This window comes from Aulostomus chinensis, chromosome 24 (genome assembly GCF_037954235.1).
Source record: "Aulostomus chinensis isolate RoL2024-O1b breed Wild chromosome 24, RoL_Achi_v1.0, whole genome shotgun sequence".
Classification (NCBI taxonomy): domain Eukaryota; kingdom Metazoa; phylum Chordata; class Actinopteri; order Syngnathiformes; family Aulostomidae; genus Aulostomus; species Aulostomus chinensis.
This window is the reverse complement of record NC_141343.1, coordinates 16405001-16427500: the sequence shown is the minus strand read 5'-3', so window position 1 is coordinate 16427500 and position 22500 is coordinate 16405001. Positions and strand designations below refer to the sequence as shown.

Below are 22500 nucleotides of genomic sequence, written 5' to 3'. Positions count from 1 at the left end.
ATCCATCCATCATCTATCTATCTATCCATCCATCATCTATCAATCTATCTATCCATCTATCTATCTATCCATCCATCCATCTATCTATCTATCCATCCATCATCTATCAATCTATCTATCTATCCATCCATCTATCTATCTATCTATCCATCCATCATCTATCTATCCATCCATCTATCCATCCATCCATCTATCTATCTATCCATCCATCATCTATCAATCTATCTATCCATCTATCTATCTATCTATCCATCCATCATCTATCTATCTATCCATCCATCATCTATCAATCTATCTATCCATCTATCTATCTATCTATCCATCCATCTATCTATCTATCTATCCATCCATCATCTATCTATCCATCTATCTATCCATCCATCATCTATCTATCTATCCATCCATCATCTATCAATCTATCTATCCATCTATCTATCTATCTATCCATCCATCATCTATCTATCTATCCATCCATCTATCTATCTATCTATCCATCCATCATCTATCTATCTATCCATCCATCTATCTATCTATCTATCCATCCATCATCTATCTATCTATCTATCCATCTATCTATCTATCTATCTATCTATCTATCTATCTATCTATCTATCTATCTATCCATCCATCATCTATCTATCTATCCATCCATCTATCTATCTATCTATCCATCCATCTATCCATCTATCCATCCATCCATCTATCTATCCATCCATCATCTATCAATCTATCTATCCATCATCTATCTATCTATCTATCCATCTATCTATCCATCCATCATCTATCTATCTATCTATCTATCTATCTATCCATCCATCCATCCATCCATCCATCTATCTATCTATCTATCTATCTATCTGTCATCTACCTATCTATCTATCTATCTATCTATCTATCTATCTATCTATCTATCCATCTATCATCTATCTATCCATCTATCCATCCATCATCTATCTATCTATCTATCTATCTATCCATCCATCATCTATCAATCTATCTATCCATCCATCTATCTCTCTATCTATCTATCTATCTATCTATCTATCCATCTATCTATCTATCTATCTATCTCTCTATCCATCTCTCTATCTCTCTATCCATCTATCTCTCTATCTATCTATCTCTCTATCCATCTATCTATCTATCTATCTATCTATCTATCTATCCATCTCTCTATCCATCTATCTATCTATCTATCCATCTCTCTATCCATCTATCTATCTATCTATCCATCTATCTATCTATCTATCTCTCTATCCATCTATCTATCTATCTATCTATCTATCTATCTATCTATCTATCTATCTATCTATCTATCTCTCTATCCATCTATCCATCTATCTATCCATCTCTCTATCCATCTCTCTATCCATCTATCTCTCCATCTATCTCTCCATCCATCTACTCTAGATGATGGTAACCCGGGGAGGGGGGTGCTGCCTCAGGGTGATGTCAGACCAGCAGATGGGGTTTGCTAACATTTCTGAATATTTCAGTGAAAACGTGTTGAGGACAAACTTCCAGGGCGTTCAGCGACGCTCAAGACGCGCGCAGAGAGAGAGAGAAAAGAGCGGCACAGTATAGAAGAGGTGAGAACACTTTACTGTGGACCCAGACGTGTGGGTTCGGGTCGCTAGAACTCCCGCTGGCAGGGGGGACCAGATACCTCTCAAAAAGAACCTGGTCTCATAGAAACACAGAGATGTGAATGGGACCGCAGCCTCAGACAAACAGCACTGTTTAGGGGAATTGAACACACGACTCCCACGGCAAAGTCCAATGTTGGTTGGTACCAACAACCAGTCAGGGGTCACAGGACAGGGCTGAACCAGGGTATTCACATGTCCACCAGGATCCAGATTCATTTACATTCCAGAATTGCATGGAAAACAGGTGCAGCTCAGTAGGTGCCAATGCCATCCCGCCACGAACACTCGGACCAGCCTGGACTGACCTGGACTAACCTGGACTAACCTGGAATAGCCAGGACTAACCTGGACTTCTCTGAACTAGCTGAGACTAACCTGGACTATCCTGGACTAGCTGGGAATAGCTTTGACTGACCTGGACTAGCCTGGACAAGCCTTGACTAACCTGGACTAGTTTGGACTAGCCTGGACAAGCGGGGCTTAGCTGAGACTAGCCTGGACTATCACAGACCTCCTGCTGAGGTTCACTAAAATCACTGCAACAAAGAAAAGACAGACTAAATCACGCGTAGCTAAAATGCTCTTCACACTCTGAGAGTTGATTGGATATTAGCCTACTAGCGTTAGCTAAAATGCTAATGGCCAGCGTCTCGGTCGCCTACTAGAACCTGGTGCACCCGTGTGGCGTTTCTACTTCTGCTGCTGCTCTGCATTTTAAATCACGTATGTAGATTAATTCGAGGGTCATAGGTCAGTGTGATTATTCCAGGAGGGAAGTCATCCTCGCTGTCAGGGATGGGAACTGAATCAACAGTTGTCTTCCTGGGCGACGCCACGTTGTCAAGTTCATCTGAAGCTTCAAACGCACAACCCAGCAGGGGGGAAGTTGACTTTCACTGAGGGAGTTTGAGAGGAAAAAGTTGAAAAGTTTGGGAGAGAAAGGAAAAAGGGGTGGTGGAGGTGTGTGGGGGGTGTAGAAGAAGAAGCAGAGAGTATTTTGGTAAAAACAGAAAGCAGGACACAACGGTAACCGACGGCAACCATCATCAATCAGAGTTTGAAGACATCGCTGCTGGCAAAGACGACAGGAACAGAGAGACGGGGGGTGCGGGGGGTGGCGTCAGGATGCGGGGGTAAAGAGAACGAGTTAAATATAAAAGAGAGAGAGAAAGAGAGACGGGTGATGTTTTTAGTGAAGACGGCAGGAATAGAGGGAGCGAGAGGAGAGTTGTGTTTTTGGCCTCTTTAGCTGATTTAAAAGAGGAATTAGGACAACGACTAGTCACCTTGAGACCTGCTCTCGCTCTCTCTCTCTCGCTCGCATGCAGGCTTTTAATCTCTTTTTTACATCTCTGTCTTTTCTCTTTGTCTCCCTTCTTTCTGTCTCTCAAGGCTCAAACAGTGTGCGTGCGTGCGTGTGCGCGCGTGTGTGTGTGTGTGTGTGTGCGTGCGTCTAATAAAATCTCCCTCTTTTTGTCGGGCTGAACGGGATCCATTTTGAAGTGCGCTGGATCAGTGAACGATACGGCGTCAAGATGCAAATAAAAGGAAAGCTAGTAGTTTTGGTTGGGATCAAACTGGGAACTCTAAAAATCCAAAAACACAGGATGTAAATATCCCTCACATCTAGGGCAGCATCAGTGCTAATATTACTTCCTGTAACCACCAGGTGGCGCTATGACTTAAACTCAGCAGCAGTTTCAGTCATGGTTTTGATGGAGCTACGCTAGCACTTCCCATCAACTACCATTCATTGTGCTAAGCTAACTAGCATGCGTCTCAGCTCCCTGGAGAGGGGTCTCTGCCTTCTTGTCTCCCTCTGGGGACGCTGGACAATAACAGGATTTTCCTAAAAGTTTTTCGGTTAAGTGTTCCAGTTTAAGATGGCGGTAAACCATAACGACTCAGCGTGTGAGCTTGGCTTTAATTGCACTCTGTGGTATTTTAAGCTAAAGCTTTAGCCACCAAAGTTGCGCAGTAACGTTAACGAGGCGCAGTGAAGCTCTGCAATATTCCATCTCACGCCAGAGTTTTGAACTCAACAACAGTTTTCGGCTGAAGATGCCAGCTCCTCCTTTTTTATTCCTTACGCTCCCTCCCTCATCCATTCCTCCATCTTTCACCTCTCCCTCCTTTCACTCCCGTTAAACTCTCCTGCTGTCTCTCCCCCATCCTCCTCTAAACTCTGTTCTTTCTGGATGAGCAGGTTTTATGAGCAAAGTGATAAAGAGAAGGGGGGATGAAGGGCAGAGAGGGAAGGAGAGGTGGAGGACGGAGTGGGACGGAGGTAAAAAAATGAGAGCGAGATAGAGACAGAAAGAAGCTGAAACAGAAATGAGCTTTAGTTTTTATTACACCAGACTGGATATTGTCTGTTTTTATGGCATAAAACATTTCTTTCTGTCTCAAGGTTTATTTCTGATTTTAAAAAAATCCATTTTGTAAAAAACAACAAAACTAAACATGGATGCAGCCTCTGTGAATGGGAATCCTCTGAATAATGTTCTTACAGAGCAGCGCAAAACCCAGTTCCCAAGTTCCCAGAGCTGAACGAGGTGTTCTCTCGACTTCAAGTTGACAGTTTAAATACCTGAAAGCGGGCCGGGGGTCCACGCGTGCTGGAGGGATTGCAACGTTTTATTTTGACGACATCAAATATGTCTGTGAACAACTACACTGTTATTTTTGTTCAGGTTCGTCTGACGGACGATAGTTACGAACAAGTAGCTAAACAAGAATTCAGAGGTTAAATGTGAACACGCTAGCGCAGTCGACTAAAACACATTAGCATACTGGTGTTAGCATCTAGCTCAAAACATACCTGTGCCTAAAGCCTTGTTCCCACATAAGAACACCAAGACTTCATAAATCTATCATACACCTGAAGTCCACTCCGGCCTTTGTGATCCCCCAAGTCTTTTCAAAGGTCCTCCTGTTTATTTTCCATCCAGTTTTTAGCTAAGGAATATTGAAATATTGAACTGCTACCACAGATTTCAAGAAGACTGTGGACGGTGTGCTAGCAAATGCTAGCTAACAGGCTACATGCTAGCTAACAGGCTACTGTTTTCTCTGAAGTGCTCCACAGGGATATGCCACATGTCTGGATGTCAAAGCTGACACAGATTTGTAGAAATTTTGAATTCATGTCTTGTGAATCTCCACAAGATGACAAGCTAATAGCTGTTACAATGGAGTCAGGTCAGCGACTCCAAATTTATGATTACTTGTCCCAGCTTAAACAAAATTTTGGCTTTAATGTGGGAAAAAATGTGAATTTTTTTCAAATTTGATCAGATGAACGTTGTTGACCAGCAATAGAATAACGAGGCGTTCTCTGTGGCCGTGAACCGGATGATTATCCAGCTGACGTTTCACAGTTTCCAACTGATGTGAGCGTGAACACCAAGGGACGCTTCCACGAGTTTACCCGAGTGTCGACTGAGCTGTAATTTAGCTGGTGATTGTTTAAACTTGTATGGAATCGACACGCCGTTGTCACTCCATGCGGCCCGGAGACGCTCGCTCTGCAGTTTGACACTTGGTAATTGTGTTGTTGAATTAGATTATTAAAAAAACACAACTCTCGACCGCGGCCGCCAACATCATCGCTGGAGGTACTGAGGATGATGAGTAAAGACACACACACTTCAGAACCGCTGTATATTATCACAAACTTGCTGACATGCCTGCGATGTCATATGATGCATGCGCACGCGTACACACACACACACACACACACACACACACACACACACACACACACACTGTAATGAAAGCTGGGGGGTATTGTGTGTGAGATGGATGGTTTGACTTTAAGCTTGTATATAAATAAAAGCTAAATAAATCCTGATGGCCTCTAGTGATGGTTCAGATACAGCAGCTGTGTGTGTGTGTGTGTGAGTGTGAGAGAGAGAGAGAGAGAGAGAGAGATGTTCATATACTCTGGACAAGAAGAGTGTATTTGTACGTGTGTGTGAGACAAGTAGTTGGAAAACACACATCGCCTGTGGCTCTTTCTCATTCATGTTTTTGTCCCAAAGTGGAATAACAAAGACAATTATGAAAAGCGAGAAGTCCAATGTCACCCAACGCTAGTCTGGAATATTTTCTCTCTTTGGCTTTACAGTAACTTTCCTTTATTACATTTATTCACCTTAAGTTTCTGTCTATCTGTTTCTTTTCCTTTTATACACACGTGACTCTTGAGAAGTCAGAAAACAAGGAAGTGTCAGGTGGTGTCAGCACTGTTTTTTTATGATTTATGTAAAAAACACACCTAAGTCTTGAATAATATCGGACGTACATTCACTGACAATGGAAACTGATCTGAACTGTTTATTTGCAGTCCATTATTTGCCTCCAGAACCCTGAAAATTGAACTTTTGCTGCAGTTGTTAGATGGAATCTGGACACAGTGCTAGCAAAAACAAGCTAACGGGCTACATTAGCAGCTATCCCTGAAGTGTTTCATGCCGATATTCCACACAACTAGAAATCGCAAAACATACAAAATCTTCCTGTCAGCCCGCAGGTGTCATCGCAGTCTACAGAGCGGTGTAACGTACATCTGTAGCGATGAGGCGTTGTACTCTCCTGCTTATTTATGCATATCAAAGCATCAGTAAATACGATCTTTAAGTTGAGAAATCACTTTTGCTGGTGAGCCGCAGGCTGAAACATTCACAATGACTTATGATAACAATCATTATAATGGCGCTTTTGTTCCCAGTGTGGAAGATTACCAGCTGACTTGATAAAAATCATATGCAATCAACAAAGTGCCCTGTTTGGCTAAACTGGAGAAAATCACTTGAACCGCGGCCAGCCGTGTCCTGCAGCAGCTTCCTTTGGCCTGTCATTCTCAGAAATGTCATTTGTCCATTTTTGGTGTCCAAGCTAAGAAAAGCCGAATGACCCAGACTGTATTTATACATCCACTTTTACTTATTATAGTCCGGACAAAAATACTCGCGGCTCCCACTTATTCATTTACTTTCATCACAGGTAGTTTCAAGGAAGTCCCGCCTTCAAATTGTTGGGAACACAACGATGATTCGGAACATCTGTTGACTGAGATTCTTCCGCTGGAGAAGTAGAGTTTTAGAGCCTTTAAACTCGTCCTTCTATCTATCTTACAATTTGCCGTCAGAGGTCTTGTGTTCAACCTCGACAGAGACATCCAGGGACTGAATGTCAGGGGGCCTCAACTTCACCCAGCCTTGTAAGGCTGTTCTCAGCAATGGTCCATCAGTGGCTACCACTCAGTGTGCGGCAGGCAGCTGGAGAGGCGTGCTAGCTGTCCGTTAGCACAGCCAGTGGCCAAAAATGCTAGTTGTTACAGTCCCAGGGTGTATTGCAAGTGTTGAGGCATCAAGAAATTCATCGCCAGCTAAAGTGTCCCAGAGGTGGCTGTAGTTAGTCAAAATTTGTTTTTGTGTAAAACAAAATGTCCCTGAGTTAGCACTCTCCGTTAGCATAGATGGCTAGCATGCCTTGCCACTCGCACCCGTTTTGTTTCTCCTCACGACATCATTTCAGATAATAGTTGCATCTTTTTATTTGCTCTCTTTAACAGGTTTTTTGGGGAAGTATTCCAACAAATAGTTGAAACACCAGTCCTCCCCCGTGTGACGGACAACACAAACATACGGCGCGTTACAGGACAACTTATTGAACGGACGGAGACTCGTTGTCTCCGGGGATGAAGCGGACAAGTTTTTCCACTTTTGTCCTCCTCCCGTCTCTTGTCACCTCCTCACATCATTTCCTTTCTCTCCGGGTGCTGCTGCTCTCGAGTCCGACTCCCAAGTTCGTGTGGGTCATTATAACCCCGCAGAGACGTATTCACCTCCGCGAAGACCTCATCTCTCTCTCTCCGTCCCTCTGAGTCCAGCTCTGCTCCCATCATTAGTAGTCCACAGAGACAAATTACTGTCCTCATCTCGCTCTCTCTTCTTTTCTCCGTCTCACCTTTTCAATCCTCCGTGGCCTCCAACTCTTTTACACTTCTTTAAATTTTCTGGTAAGTCGTCATTCGTCTGTTTGTAGTTTATTCGTCTCAAAACAGCCCAGGTTGAATCAGCTGACCTGGGTCACATGACTCGGAGGAAACAAGTTTTTTCCCTTCTTTTTCTTTTGGTAAAACAAGTTTTGAAGTAGTTTTATGATGTATGTTAATTACATGTTGATGCTGTTTGAGCTTTAACGTGTTGATGTTTTCATTAATCGTATTTATTTATATGATTATCAATTATACCATTGACACGTTCTAAAAAGACAGAAACACAGTAAAACTATGTCAGAACTTCTGATAATAACAATACATTTGAATTATTGATCATGATGGCCAGTATTTTTCATGTAATTTGCCTGAAAATAACATTTTTACTTTTTAAGAAGCCACGTGAGCGTGTAAGAACAGTGAAACGTAGTAAATAAAAATAATAAAAACTGCATTTGTATCAAATCAGACTGAAAAACTTTGGAATCCCCAGTGTTAGAAGAAGTACACTCTCCTTTCCTGAAGTAAAAACAGAAGTACCCAGGTAAAATACTACTCTGGAAAAGTTTCCATTAAAAATCGTACACGAGTAACAAGAGATATTGAGGGTTTTTTTTGAGTATCGAAAGTAAAAGAACACATATGATATTTGTGTAATTCCAGTGTTTTGGGAACATTTTTAACTTCAGAGGATCTGATTAGTTCTAGTAAATATACAGTGCTTGAGTAGAAATACTCAGTTCCTCTCCTCCCCTGCTAGCGCTGCAAAGCTGAGAGGTGAAACTCTCTCTCTCTCTCACTCTCTCTCTCTCTCTTTTCACTCTTTCATTCAGTCAGGGTTTCTCAGAGTAATGAGATTACATGGGATTATAAAAGCCTGCCTGTCTGTAATCCACACCACTCAATCCCATTTCACTGTTTACACACACACACACACACACACACACACACACACACACACACACACACACACACACACACAACTAATTCTCTCCTCTCTTTTTCTTCTCATCACTCTCATCTCAACTTGTTTCCTTTTCTTCATTCCTTGTTTCCTCCCCTAACCAGGCCTACTTGTTCACCGGCAGTGTGTGTGTGTGTGTGTTGAGTGAACATGTCTGGCCACCAGAGCTCGCATGTGAGCCACTTCCGGACACACACACACACACACACACACACACACACACACACACACACACACACACACGTGCATCCGCAGTTAAGACGAAGAAGGGAAAAAAATCAAAGAAGAAAAAAAAATACAAACTTCCCGTTTAAGCAGCTCGTGAGAAAGTTTATAAAACAGCAAAAGGGGAGATCTGACTGATACCCTTACACACACACACACACACACACACACACACACACGGAACCCGACCCCTCTCTCCCCACCAATCACGTCCTCCGGCCGGTCAGGGTTCCTCCCTAATTGGTCCAGCCGGCTGTCTGTCACGCAGGAGGGGGCGTGGCCAGGGCGAGGGCTGACCTGGAGTCTGATCGAGCGGCTTTTACGCGCAGCCCGGACAGTCCGCGTCCACCCAGGGAGCCCGGATAGACGCGCAGAGAGAGCCCAGGAAAAGTGATTTCCCAGCCGGAGAAAGTGCGTGTGTGGCCGGGACAGACTCCCCCCAGCAGCCCCAGCTCTTCCATGTCGCTCCCCGGCTCCCCTCCGCTCCTCTCCGCGGGCTCAGGCGCCCCGACTCCGGCCGCGCTCTTCCGCTCGGACGCGCTCCACACCTCCGTGGCTTCTAGCGGCACCACCAGCCCGGCGTACACCAACTCCCACTCGCTCTCCCCGCGGCTCACCAGCACCATGCTCAGCGCCTTCCTGCCCGGGCCGGGAGGCGCGCTGGCCGGCTTGGGCAACGGCGGCGGCGTGGCTCCTTCTCTGGGTCCCCTCGGCGGGCTGGGCTCGCTGAGCTCGGCCGGCTTGACCCCCGGTTCCCCGGGTTTGTCGCAGGGCTCCTCCGGACCGGGTCTATGCAGCGAATGCAAGCTGGTGGAGGTGCACGGAGTGAAGGTGGCGAGCTTCAGCGTGGACGGCCAGGAGCTGATCTGCCTGCCGCAGGTGTTTGACCTCTTCCTGAAGCACCTGGTGGGCGGGCTGCACACCGTCTACACCAAGCTGAAGAGGCTGGACATCACGCCGGTGGTCTGCACCGTGGAGCAGGTGCGCGTCCTGCGGGGGCTCGGAGCCATCCAGCCCGGGGTCAACCGCTGCAAGCTCATCTCCCGGAAGGACTTCGAGACGCTGTACCAGGACTGCACCAGCGCCAGGTGGGTCCCGGTCCCGCACGGTCCCGCAGCCTGTCACGGAGACCTCTGCTCGTCCCGCTGCGGGTCCGGCGAGGTTTCAAGTTTTACTGCAACTTCACTTCGTGCAGAGGCGCGTGTCCCCAGTAGCTAGATCGCGGGTCCGCCTGTCCTCTCTAGACCTGGACCCGCACCTGGACCTGGGCCCGACCTCCTCTTCTTCTGCTGGTCCTCCTCCTATTCTTCTTTTTCTTTCTTCTTCTTCTTCTTCTTCTGTTCTTAAAGCTGGAAGCTGCAGGAGCTTCGTTACATTTGAGTGCAGATTTCTGGAGTTTAGTTTTTCATCATCAGTGTGTGTGTGTGTGTGTGTGTGTGTGTGTGTGTGTGTGTGTGTGTGTGTTGCCAAATTTTTACACACACAAAAATAAAATTTTTATTAGTTTTATCAAAATAAAAGGGACCCAAATCATCTGACATTTGTTTTTCATGACCAGCAGGAGTGTGTGTGTGTGTGTGTGTGTGTGTGTGTGTGTGTGTGTGTGTGTGTGTGTACATATGTTACCTGCTTGGCCATCTAAATTAGAGCAGCATCCTGTTACCACCATTTTGAAGCAGGCGAGTGTAGAACTCACACACACACACACACACACACACACACACACACACACACACACACACACACCTGTAATTGTAGAGAGGAGGCTGCTGCCCTGGCGTGGACGGCGTGATGCCCTCTGAGGAACCCGCCGCCTGCTCGCTCCACCTCCCCTGAACCTCCTGAATAATCCAGATTATTTCGTCCTGTCACACCTGCCTACGGCGCGTCTGGAGTACCGAGTACCGCGAGAGGCACACATGAGTATTTGGGACGTCTAGAAGTACTTTTACTAGTACTGCTCTGTCCCCCGTGCCGTCACAGCTGGGTGAGGGGTACGGTCCCACGCCACCTCTCAGGAGGGAGTTTGTTCTTACTGACGTGGGTTTTCTTGTTGTTGTGCTGTAAACGTGGAAATGCTGTAAACGTGGTCGCTGCTCAGGAGTGACCCGGATAGACCCCACGCCACATCGTCGGAGGCGTTTATTGACTTTTAAAGAATATTTAGTGGGCAGAAAGGTGCAGGTGTGTCATTAGGCCCAGAGGTCAAAGGTCGGTGCTTTCTTTCGGTCAGTTTCTCTCTGCTGGAGAGAGGAATCAAGGTGAGAGTTCCAGCCAGGGCGCTCAGGTCCGGCTTCCGCCCAGAGCTGCACTGTGTTTTGCTTGTCTGTGGGATTATAGGCGGGATTACGTGGAAACTCCGAGGCAGGATTTCAGGAAACTTGGTGGAGGATGAAGCCCAGGCTTCCCCGGGAGGAGCAGATGCTTCCACCTGCCGATGCGGTGCGTGAGAAGAGTCGTTAGGACGTTTTCAACAGGAGCTTCCTCCTCGCCGCGTCCTCCTCGCTGACCTGATGTTAGCAGGATTACACAAAACCCACCAGCTGGTTTTCACAGAACCTGGGCGGGGGGTCCAGCATGGCCAGCACGGCTGTTAAATTTGGAGGAGGAACCTTTTAAAGGTGTAAACATCGGCCATTGGACCGAGACCGCTGGACGCTTTTGTGGATAAAAACGAGTTTGCTCACTCGTTTGATACGTTTGTTGTTTGTTTTGGGTTTTGTTTGGCGGGAAAACATCACCAACCCGGGGGAATGAAGGTCCTGGCCTTTAGTCCTGGAAACTCCTTGAAAAGTCCTGGAATGGTGTGGGGGGGGGGTCTGCTGGGCGCTTCAGCTGTTGAGTATCGGCTAATAATTAACAGTGTCTAGGGTTGCTGAGGAGTCGCTCCTCTTTAAAAAGCAGGGTCGCTCTTTGTCCTCCTGAATCTCTCCCTCTCTCCCCCTCTCTCCTTCTCTCTCTCTCCCTCTCTCTTTCTGTCTCTCTCCGTCTCTCCTTCTCTCTCTCTCTCTGTCTCTCCTTCTCTCTCTCTCTTTCTCTCTCTCCCCCTCTCTTTCTCTCTCTCTCCATCTCTCCTTCACTCTCTCTCTCTTCTATTTTTGACTGTCGCTCACTATCTCGCCGTCATCCCCATCTTCTCCCTGGTGTGTGTGTGTGTGTGTGTGTGTGTGTGTGTGTGTGTGTGTGTGTGTGTGTGTGTGTGTGTAAGAATGGAGAGGACACACACACACACGCACACACACTCAGCGGTACATGTCAGGGGCAATAATGAATCATGCGAATGCACATGCAACAACACGGCTGGAGAGCTATTGTTGTCGCTGCGGCCCCCCCCTCGCCCCCCCCCCGTCCCACCTCCCCTCCAATCATATTGACATTCCTTTAATGCCTGTGATGCTCGCTCGCCCATCTCTCTCTCCTGACATTATTCTCTGGGAAAAGAAAGGAAAAATTAAATGCTCAAAAACTCCCACTGGGCTCCTGCATACTTCATTTCTCGGCAACGGCGTCCGGAGGCAGCGGCCACGTCCACGTGCTGGCGCCCGGTTCCGTTGATACGGCGACTTATTCTGAATTTAAAGGGCTTGTGTCGTTTCCGACGTCTGAACGAACCACCAGTGTCGTAGAGGGCGAGAGGAAGTGTCTCAGACCTGCGGTGATCCGTCCAGCTGCCAACAAACTCTGGAGGTTCCCACTACAACTCCAGAGGAACCTTGGGCGCGGCGTCGGCCCCTGAGAACCAAGACCCAACAACAGACTAGCTGTGGTTGTGAGCTTCCGCCAAACAGCAGCTAGTCCTCGAGTCTCAGAGGACATTTTGGCAAATCTGGAGAAATTCAGTCCTGCGATATCGCGGCGCCGAGGAGAACGGAGAAGGAACGTGGTTAACCGCCAAAAATATACAGTAATAGAAGTAATAGTAACAGTAGTAATAGTCGTAGTAGTGGTAATAGTAATAGAGGTATTATTAATGGAGTAATAGTAACGGTAGTAATGTAATAGTAATAGAAGTAATAGTAACGGTAGTAATGTAATAGTAATAGAAGTAATAGTAACGGTAGAAATGGAGTCATAGTAATAGAAGTAATAGTAACGGTAGTAATGTAATAGTAATAAAAGTAATAGTAACGGTAGTAGTAATAGTAATAGAGATATTAGTAATGTAGTAATAGTAATAGAAGTAATAGTAACGGTAGTAATGTAGTAACAGGAATAGAAGTAATAGTAACGGTAGTAATGTAGTAACAGGAATAGAAGTAATAGTAACGGTAGTAATGTAGTAAAGGTAATAGAAGTAATAGTAATGGTAGTAGTAATAGAGATATTAGTAATGTTGTAATAGTAATAGAAGTAATAGCAACGGTAGTAATGTAGTAAAGGTAATAGAAATAATAGTAATGGTAGTAGTAATAGTAATAGAGATATTAGTAATGTTGTAATAGTAATAGAAGTTATAGTAACAGTAATGTAGTGATAGTAATGGTAGAAATAGTAAGAGTAGTAATAATAATAGAAGTAATAGTATTAATAGTAATCGAAGTAATAGTAACAGTAGTAATAGCAATGGTAGTAACAGTAACAGTACTACTAATAATAAGAGTAATAGTAGTAACGATAACAGTAGGAGTAGAAATAGCAGTTATAGTAATTTGTTGTTTAGTTGTGTGAATGAATCATCATAGCTGGCAATAGCCTGCTAGCTGGCTGGTAGCCTTCTAGCTGGCTGGTAGCCTGCTAGCTGACTGGTAGCCTGCTAGCTTGTTTTAGCGAGCGCACTCACTGCAGTCCGTCTGACATCGGCATCAAAAGTTTCACTTTTAATGATTGAGGCAGCAGGAGCTTTGACAGGAAGTGATGTGACTGCCGGAGTTTGACGTGACGGGAGATGTACGTACGTGGAAGTTAGATGTTAAACAAACAGAATCGTTTGCTGTTTCCTGATCAGCAGATAAGCAAAGGAACCCGCCCTGCTACTCCATGTGTGTTTACACCGAACCAACAAAAGTTGAGTCATGTGACATCGCCGGTCAGTCTGACAGGATCGATGCAGTTAAAATGTACGTCAGATATCAGGAGACAACGTCAGGACTCCTGTGGCACAAACACGTTCTCTCTGTCTCTGGTTCTGTATTTGGACAGTTCTCCCTGCTACGTCTATCAGGGATCGCTCGCTGACTGTGAGGACGGGCTAAGAAACCCCCAAACAGAACCAAGAAGGAAAACTACAAAAATGTCTGACTGAGTCAATCCAGTTCTGCTGCTCAAGTGCCACCACAAGGGAATTTACTGGGGACGATTCATCTCAAACACTGACGAGTTTTGGTCTGAGCGTCTGTGTTTCGCTTTCCTTGTCACCTGTGTGTGTGTGTGTGTGTGTGTGTGTGTGTGTGTGTGTGAGTGAATCAATAGTGAGTGACAGCAGCGAGGGTTGCTGATGTCGGAGTGTTATTCTGGGCTCTTCTTATCACGACAGGCTGTTAGAGCCCACACACACACACGCACACACACGCGTCCTGATGATGGAGGTCGTGTTGTCTGGCGGGAGCAAAGTCGTTTTGGTTTGGTGAAGCATTGCAGCTTCACACACACTCTCGCAACCACACAGACACACACACACACACACACACAGCGGTAGAATAATGTCACTCAGCGTGAACTCATCTCATCAATTTGGTGTTTTTCATTCTTTTACATGCAGCATTAAGTTCTTTTAATGGAGCACGGTGGTTTGTAAAACACACACACACACGGTCAGTTTTGCCTTCTGCCTGAGGTGTGTGTGTGTGTGTGTGTGTGTGTGTGTGTGTGTGAGAGAGAGAGAGACTGTCTAGCAAGCACAAACTGAGCTATCAGTTGTCTCACTGGGTCAGGTTGCATCTGTGTTTGTGTGTGTGTGTGTGTGTGTGTGTGTGTGTGTCTAAGTGTGTGTGTGTCTAAGTGTGCGGTTGTGCTCTTTTGTGTGTGTGTGCCAATGTGATCAGCCGCCATCAAATGGTCGCTAAAGGTTCTGAGCGGGAGCGTAGGTCTGAGGCAGGAGACACGTTTGCAAACGTGTCTTTGATGAATAAGAAAATCTCACTCCTCATCTGATTACTGTGCTAAACTGCAGCTGAAGTACCAAGTCCCACCACCAGGGGCTCAGATGGATCCCGACTGTTGACAAATCATGTTATTACAGTACAAGAAATACCCAGGTTCTACTACCCTCTGGTCTTAAAGTAAATACACCCCCTTATGTTTACTGGTGTCTGGTAGCCAGAAGGTGGTGGTAGTGTGCCTGAAAGCTGTATGCTAACCGAATTTTAAAACAAAAGAGGAGCACGTTACAACCCCGGAACGTTAGCAGTGGGCCTTCAGGAGACAGAGAGCATTGTCCGCCCCTCCTGCTCGTTGCTGGTTTTAAAATCCCCCTGGTGAGTAAAAACGATAAGAGGCTCAGGGCTAGTTAGCTAGTAGCTAGATTCACACTGAAAATGTGTGCATCTAGATTTGATTTGTTGAATACAGCAGGTTTGTTGGTGAATAGCTGTGAAGGCAAACGGCAAATATGACGATTAAACAAGTCTCGAGAGTAGAATGTGGTTTCCTCCCAACGGTATTTAGCCAGGGTGCTATCACTACGCCCAGGCCTTAGCCCCGCCCACAATGACCAAGATTAGCTAACAGAAACACAAACAAGCAAGAGTGTTTTATTCTCCCATTAGAAGCAGAATAACTTGACAGACTTCTGGCTCTGCTAGACTAAGCTAGGTGTAGCTGCATAGCTTCAGCTGTAGCCTGTGGCTACACAGGATGGGTACCTATTATATATACTCTGTACTTAAAGTGTCCCTTGGAACTACACTAACAAAGTAACTCGGAAGATGTACTGTAGCAGGAGGAGGACGCAAAGCTAGCTACTAGCAGCTAACTACAACAGATTAGCCACACTAATATTGATAGCTGCCGGCTAATGTCGGTTACTTGATGAACAATATTGAGTTGTTCGTTGATTCAGAGACTAATGGTTATGAAGGGTGACAAAAGTCACCTGGAACTGGTTGCTATGCTAGCGGTGGTTGATCAGTGTTAGCAGTAGATGACGTTAGCCTTCTGGTTGGTGCGTGTGCCTTGTAACTTTACAGCATGGTAACGTCCATTAAATGGATGACATCCAGCGGGTGGTTTGCTGGTACACGTGTGTGTGTGTGTGTGTGCGCGCACATGCGTGCGTGTATGTGTGTCGGGTTTCAGCTCCGCTTTGTGCTGCTGGTTAATTGATAAAGGTTAAAGTGTTGGCTGGCGGGGAGCTCAGGTCACCCGGCTGCACCGTGGCGGCCCGAAAATGACACCGTCTGATCCGCCGGTCACACAGAGAGAGAGAGAGAGAAAGAGAGAGAGAGGAATTCACGGCTGCTCTCGCCGTTTTCTCTGAAATGTTTGAGTGACGTCAGCCGAGATGAATCTGCTGCGTTGATGGTTGAAACAGTGGTGAACGTGTGTCGAGCAGAAGCTGCTTGAGTTAGAAGACCTCATTCAAAATCCCATTAACATTTCTACTGATTTAACAGCTAAAAGTCCAGTTGTAAACAGAGACACTCGGAGGCGTGGAGTTGCCGTCCACATATTGAGATGATAACAATGCTAGCATGTTGTTTTCTTCATTTAGCACCTTTGAAAACAGACAAAGCCAGCAAACAAGAGCCAAGCCAGCAAGACGAGGTGAAGGTAAAGTCAAGAGGGGGTGTTGGTGGTTAGAATTCTATAATACCATTTTTAAAATTCTGTATTTCTGTTTTTTTATGGCTTGTAACCAACTACATTTCCCAGAGGCCTCAGCCTGTCTGTGCCAGTTTCTTCTTGTGAGTTGCTACTTGTTTTGCTTCTGAGCCACATGCTAATGTTCCTGAAACTCTCCTGGGGGGTCTGATATCGAGTCCGATGAGATTCTGGTGTGAAAGCATTGATGAGTAGTGTCCGGTCTAAGGAGTATCCGGTCTAAGGAGTATCCGGTCTAAGGAGTATTCGGTCCAAGCAGTATTCGGTCTAAGGAGTATCCGGTCTAAGGAGTATCCGGTCTAAGGAGTATCCGGTCTAAGGAGTATTCGGTCCAAGCAGTATTCGGTCTAAGGAGTATCCGGTCTAAGGAGTATCCGGTCTAAGGAGTATTCGGTCCAAGCAGTATTCGGTCTAAGGAGTATCCGGTCTAAAGAGTATTAAGTCTAAGGAGTACTTTGTTCGCCGCGGTAGTTTCATGCTTCACTTCGGAGCCTATGGAGCGGCGTGGGCGAGCGACGGGGAAGGAGGATGCTCTATCTCGCTCCAATGTGTTTTCATCCAGAGAGAGAGAGAGAGAGAGAGAGAGAGAGAGAGAGAGAGCGAAGATCAAAGCAAGAAATATGACCCTCTGTCACCACGGAGAAGAACTGATCCTCTCCCCCTATATGTGTGTGTCTGTGTGTGTGTGAGAGAAGAATCCCTCCTGTTGTGAGGACTCGAGGCAGTTTACGGGCGTCACTGCTGAGGAGCAACATCGGGTCCTCGTAAAGACGAATACCTACGTATCAGAAGGTTGGGGAGGTCATGAGATGCCCTCTGGAGGGACGCGAGCCGGTGTATCTGTACTGCTATCTTTGTGAGGACATTTCGGTGGGTTTGTGGGTCAAGACCTGGTCCTGAGGCCTCATCCAGGTTCAGTTTTCAACTTTGAGTTGTCCCCACAAAGGTAGCAGTTCAAAGGCGTGGGCGTGGACTGAACAAAACAGCGAGAGGGGAGCGGCAGGTCACCGTGCGTGTGTGTGTGTGTGTGTGTCTTGGAAGATAGATAATGTTTCACAAAGACTGTTTCCAACTTTGGGCTGGACGGAGCAGGGAGACAGTGATGTACGGCGAGAGAGAGGGATCACGTTGAACCACACTCACAAGGAACCACCGCCGGGGTGTGATACCTGAAGTGTGTGTTAACACATACTACTAATTTACAGGTGTATTTATGTTTTTAAAAAAACACGCTAAAAAGACAAAGAGCCATTACTGTGTATCACCTCTGCAGAACCTTGAAGAACCAACTTCTTCAGTCCCTCCGTTCATCAACATGCGGTTCGGTTCTGACAAATTGGGTGTCGTGAGTTCTTCGGCGGTGTGGGTGTCAGGGTTTGTGTCATTGCTGAGTGATGAGATGACAAGGATATGAGGGGTCCATATGAGACGACCCGGGTACGCTGGGTGTTCGTATGAGACGACCCGGGTACGCTGGGTGTTCGTATGAGACGACCCGGGTACGCTGGGTGTTCGTATGAGATGACCCGGGTACGCTGGGTATGCGTATGAGACGACCCGGGTACGCTGGGTATGCGTATGAGACGACCCGGGTACGCTGGGTGTTCGTATGAGACGACCCGGGTACGCTGGGTATGCGTATGAGACGACCCGGGTACGCTGGGTATGCGTATGAGACGACCCGGGTACGCTGGGTGTTCGTATGAGACGACCCGGGTACGCTGGGTGTTCGTATGAGACGACCCGGGTACGCTGGGTGTTCGTATGAGACGACCCGGGTACGCTGGGTGTTCGTATGAGACGACCCGGGTACGCTGGTTATCCGCATCAGGATATTTTTTGGTATCGGAGCAGCAAATTTTGCTCACAGCTCACTAATCAGCAGCTCCGGTGGGGCCACACCGGCTCAAGTCTTTGCTTCTGCCGCCGTTCCGGCTGACATCGGCCATGTTCTGTCCGGCGGCAGGTTGCTGAGAGGCGGCGAGTGAAACACCTGAAGCGAAGTTGCGAGCTGCAGGTTTGGGGGAGGCTTGGTGCCGAGAGGAGGCGGCCGTGTTGAGAGCAGCTTCGTTTTCAGGTGTGAAAAATGTCAGCTGGACCAGAGAGAAGGCGTTCACATGTAAGTGACAGAGGAGAGATGGAGGGATGGGGAGGTGAGGGCGGGGGGGGATAGAGGGATGAAACAAGATTATTTTGATGCCCGTGAACACACACACACTCACACACACACACAGACACACTTAAACACACAAACACAGTCTCTTAGGTGCACTTAGCAGATTGGTTCAGAAATCGCATTAGGGAGTGTCACAACAGCTTTTCCTCTCGTTCGCCAGGTAATCTCTCCATCCCTCCTCTTCTTTTCACCTCTTGCAGTTTCATCCTCGTCTCTCTGTTGGCCACATTAACTCTTCTCCTCTGTTTCCTCTGGGTTCCTCTCACTTCTGTTTGTCCCTTTCACTCTTTTCTTCTTCGTCTCACTTTCTTGTCCTCCACCATCCCTCCGTTCTTTCCCCTCCACCTGCTCTTATCTCTCCCCTCGCTGTGACAGCGATGTGTGTGTTAGCGAGGAGAAAGGAGCAGACAGATTTACAGTTCGCGGCGAAAGAGAAAGCGAGGGAGGAGGAAAAGGAGGAGGTCAGAGGCGAAGGAGGAGATGAAAGGAGAATAGCGAGGAGGGGGCTGAGCGAGGGTAAAGAGAGGGCAGCGGGGGGATGACAGGTGATGTGTGTGTGTGTGTGTGTGTGTGAGTGTGTGTGTGTGTGTGAGTGTGAGCGAGATCTCCTACAGACAACATGTTATTAATAACAACAGCAGAAATGTAATTATCATCCTCTTTTAAAAAAAATGCCACAGATGAGAGTGTGTGTTATTACCAAAATAATTGCAGCCGAAATCAATTTAGAACATGACAAGAGCATAAGTGTGTGTGTGTGTGTGTGTGCGTGTGTCGCCCACCTCTGCAACTTCACCAGACAGCGTGTTATTAACAAAAACTTTACTGTAATTTGTAATTAGCCAACATGACAGAAGCATGTCGTTTTTCTTCTTATTTTGGCGATTTGATGAATTTGTGTGTGTTTGTGTGTTTGTGTGTAAGTGTGCGCTCGTCACTGCCCGGCGCATCAAAAATCCCTCCCAGACAGCGTGTTATTAATGAAAACGTATAATAATCCATTTAAAAACATGTCATCATGATTAGAATAATAACAGTGGTTAAACCGGCTGAGACGTTTACGGGGGAAGAAGTTGTCGTCATTCTACCGGTGTGTGTGTGTGTGTGTGTGTGTGTGTGTGTGTGTGTGTGTGTGTGTGTGTGTGTGTGTGTGTGTGTGTGTGTTTCAGTGCTGCAGTCCACTACTCCCAAACTCATTTTCTTTCTCCTATTGTCGAAATACAAAGAGGTTTTGGACGCTAACATATAAAAAACAAAACAAAAAGTAAAACTTGACACTCGATTCAGCAGCCAAACTGCTGGTTTGTTCTCTTGGTGAACCGACTCTTACGTCCTGAGCATCAAGACCTAGCAAAACAGACATAGACACACACATAAATCTATGTGTACATGTGTATACATAGATTTATGTGTGTGTGTGTATATTTACACAATATGATATGTGTGCATACACACACACAGGCAGGTGTATAAATGATGTTACTGTATCACAAGTGACACACTTGACATCTGGCAAGAATAAAACTCTCAAAACAGCTCTTTAAATTAGCAACAACAATAATAATAATAACAATGATAATTTTATATTGTTATTATTATTATTAATAATAATAATAACAATGATAATTTTATATTGTTATTATTATTATTATTAATAATAATAATAACCATGATAATTTTATATTGTTATTGTTATTATTATTATTAATAATAATAATAATAACAACAATAATAAAAACTGCTGCTTTATTTTGAAGAATGAAAATGAGAGGTTTTCTGAGAATGTGGACAAAGGCCACATCCCCGATCTCAGCTCGGTTCCTCTTCTCGGCACCGTGTCTTTGGTTCTTTCTGGTGATACCAGAGCTCCCCGTGAGTTCATATGGAGTGGAAGTTTTTGCAGAAGGTCAAAATGTTGATGCAGTTTTTAGCGCCTGGCCCTGAGACGTAGGTTCCCCAAATATCTGCTGACAAGACAACTAACTTACTCTTCACTGTGTAAACCGGACGCCTACTGTACACCAGGAACCATGGAGTCCAGCACCAGCTAGCTCAGCTGGCGCGTCAGATGTGAGTGTACTGCAGTCTTGAAGTGCTTCCAGCCAAGACGCACCACGTCTCTAACCTGTTGTGTGGTGCATCCTGGGAAATAAGTAGAAAAGATTTGCTAAACCCGTCAGCTTGGTTGGTTGGCAGCAGCAGGGGGGAGAGCGTCCCTCATGTGGATCTGTGAACACGGTTTTGGCAGCGATGAGCTTGTCACCCAGAAGCAGCGCGGCGCTGCTTTAGTGTGTCGACGTGTTTGCATGTCAGTTTGTGCACATGTGATAGCTTGTGTGTGTGCTGTCGTTGTGATAGCTTGTGTGTGTGCTGTCGTTGTGATAGCTTGTGTGTGTGCTGTCGTTGTGATAGCTTGTGTGTGTGCTGTCGTTGTGATAGCTTGTCATTGACGCGCTCTCGTCCTCTGTAATTTTCTACTCAGACGAAACAATGCAACAATGCTTTGCTGTAAAAAGACGCTGTGTGTGTGTGTGTGTGTGTGTGTGTGTGTGTGTGTGTGTGTGCGCGCGCGCACGTGGCCGGTGTTCATCACTGCTTACTTTGCACAATATCGCTCATTCTTGTGTTGTCTTTTCTTTCACTTTGTTAGTGTCTCTTCTTGTTGTCCTCTCTCTCTGTTGTCTCTTTCGTTTCACCTCCACCTTCTTTTTCCTCGTCTGACATATTGGTGTCGCTAATAAATCACTGCACTCGCCTTAAAACAGAGGGACGGGTAGAGGGATTGTGCGGCGCCCCATCCAGGACTGGGCCGTACGGAGCTTCTGGCACCTTGGAATCTGTAACTGTGTTAGCGGCTGATTAACGATCACAAGCGCACCGATAAGTAGCTGCTACGCTCTGATCTTAACTCTTCAAAGGGGAACTCGTGACATTTTGCTACGATGTTTGCAGTTTAAACTGAGGCAAAGTATTTAAATGTACAGGCCCAACAAGATGGTGTCACCAACTTAATCTGAAAGAATCGATGCTAGATTGGGAAACGGCGTCTTTGCAAAGGTCCGCAGCCTCCCTGGGGAAGAGCTTTGAACTCTGGTTTAGCCACGGACCGCGGGACAAGGTGAGGCTACCTGTAGCGAGCTTTGACCGCTAAAACTTGACACTAAATTCAGTCAAAAGGCTCAACGGTTTATATCTTTATATTTGTGTCTGTTTTCTGTTTTGTCCTTCCGATTGTCCCTCGTCAAGTCACTCTACCAGGCTGTCCTTGTCGTCGCCCTCATTGCGTCCCTGGGGAACACTGGGGGTTCTACCAGGGGAACGTAGCGCATTCCCCCAAGAACAGTTCCTGCTTCCCACACCCAGCCAAAAACCCATTAGACCTCACCGCCAGGTGCCCTGGTGCACTGAACATTTCACCACGACAGGGACACCTGAGCTCGCTGGTTTTGGGTGGGAGAATGTATGTGCTGTGTCCTGCTAGCATGTCATGCTAACTTGTTGCCTCATGCTGGTCTGTGAGGGGGTGTTTGGCTCTGGGGGCCCATCCCGAGGCAGCCTCAGGTGCAGGAATCACATCGAGGTTTGCGGATCTGCTAGTGCTGCTAGCTAGCGAGCTCACACAGTTGAATGTTTTAAACCCGTGCAGAGGCGTCAGCGCGAGCGCTAATGACAGCCGGTTGACCACCAGCTTCGTGTCCCCCTCCCATCGGCTAATAACCTGGAG

The 22500-nt window shown here is 46.4% G+C and overlaps 1 protein-coding gene across 4 annotated transcripts in view; it reads left to right on the top strand.

Moving 5' to 3' along the window:
• The first annotated feature begins 9080 nt into the window (after positions 1-9080).
• dachb (dachshund b) overlaps positions 9081-22500 on the top strand; it is an 84563-nt gene continuing 71143 nt past the window's right edge. For all 4 annotated transcript variants that reach the window (XR_015111842.1, XM_086197732.1, XM_086197731.1 and 1 more), the window contains exon 1: positions 9081-9930. Coding sequence is in view for 3 of the 4 variants with exons in the window: in XM_086197732.1 (XP_086053858.1) it covers positions 9302-9930 (629 nt within the window). In the remaining variant the exon portion in view is untranslated. The remainder of the gene's footprint in view (positions 9931-22500) is intronic.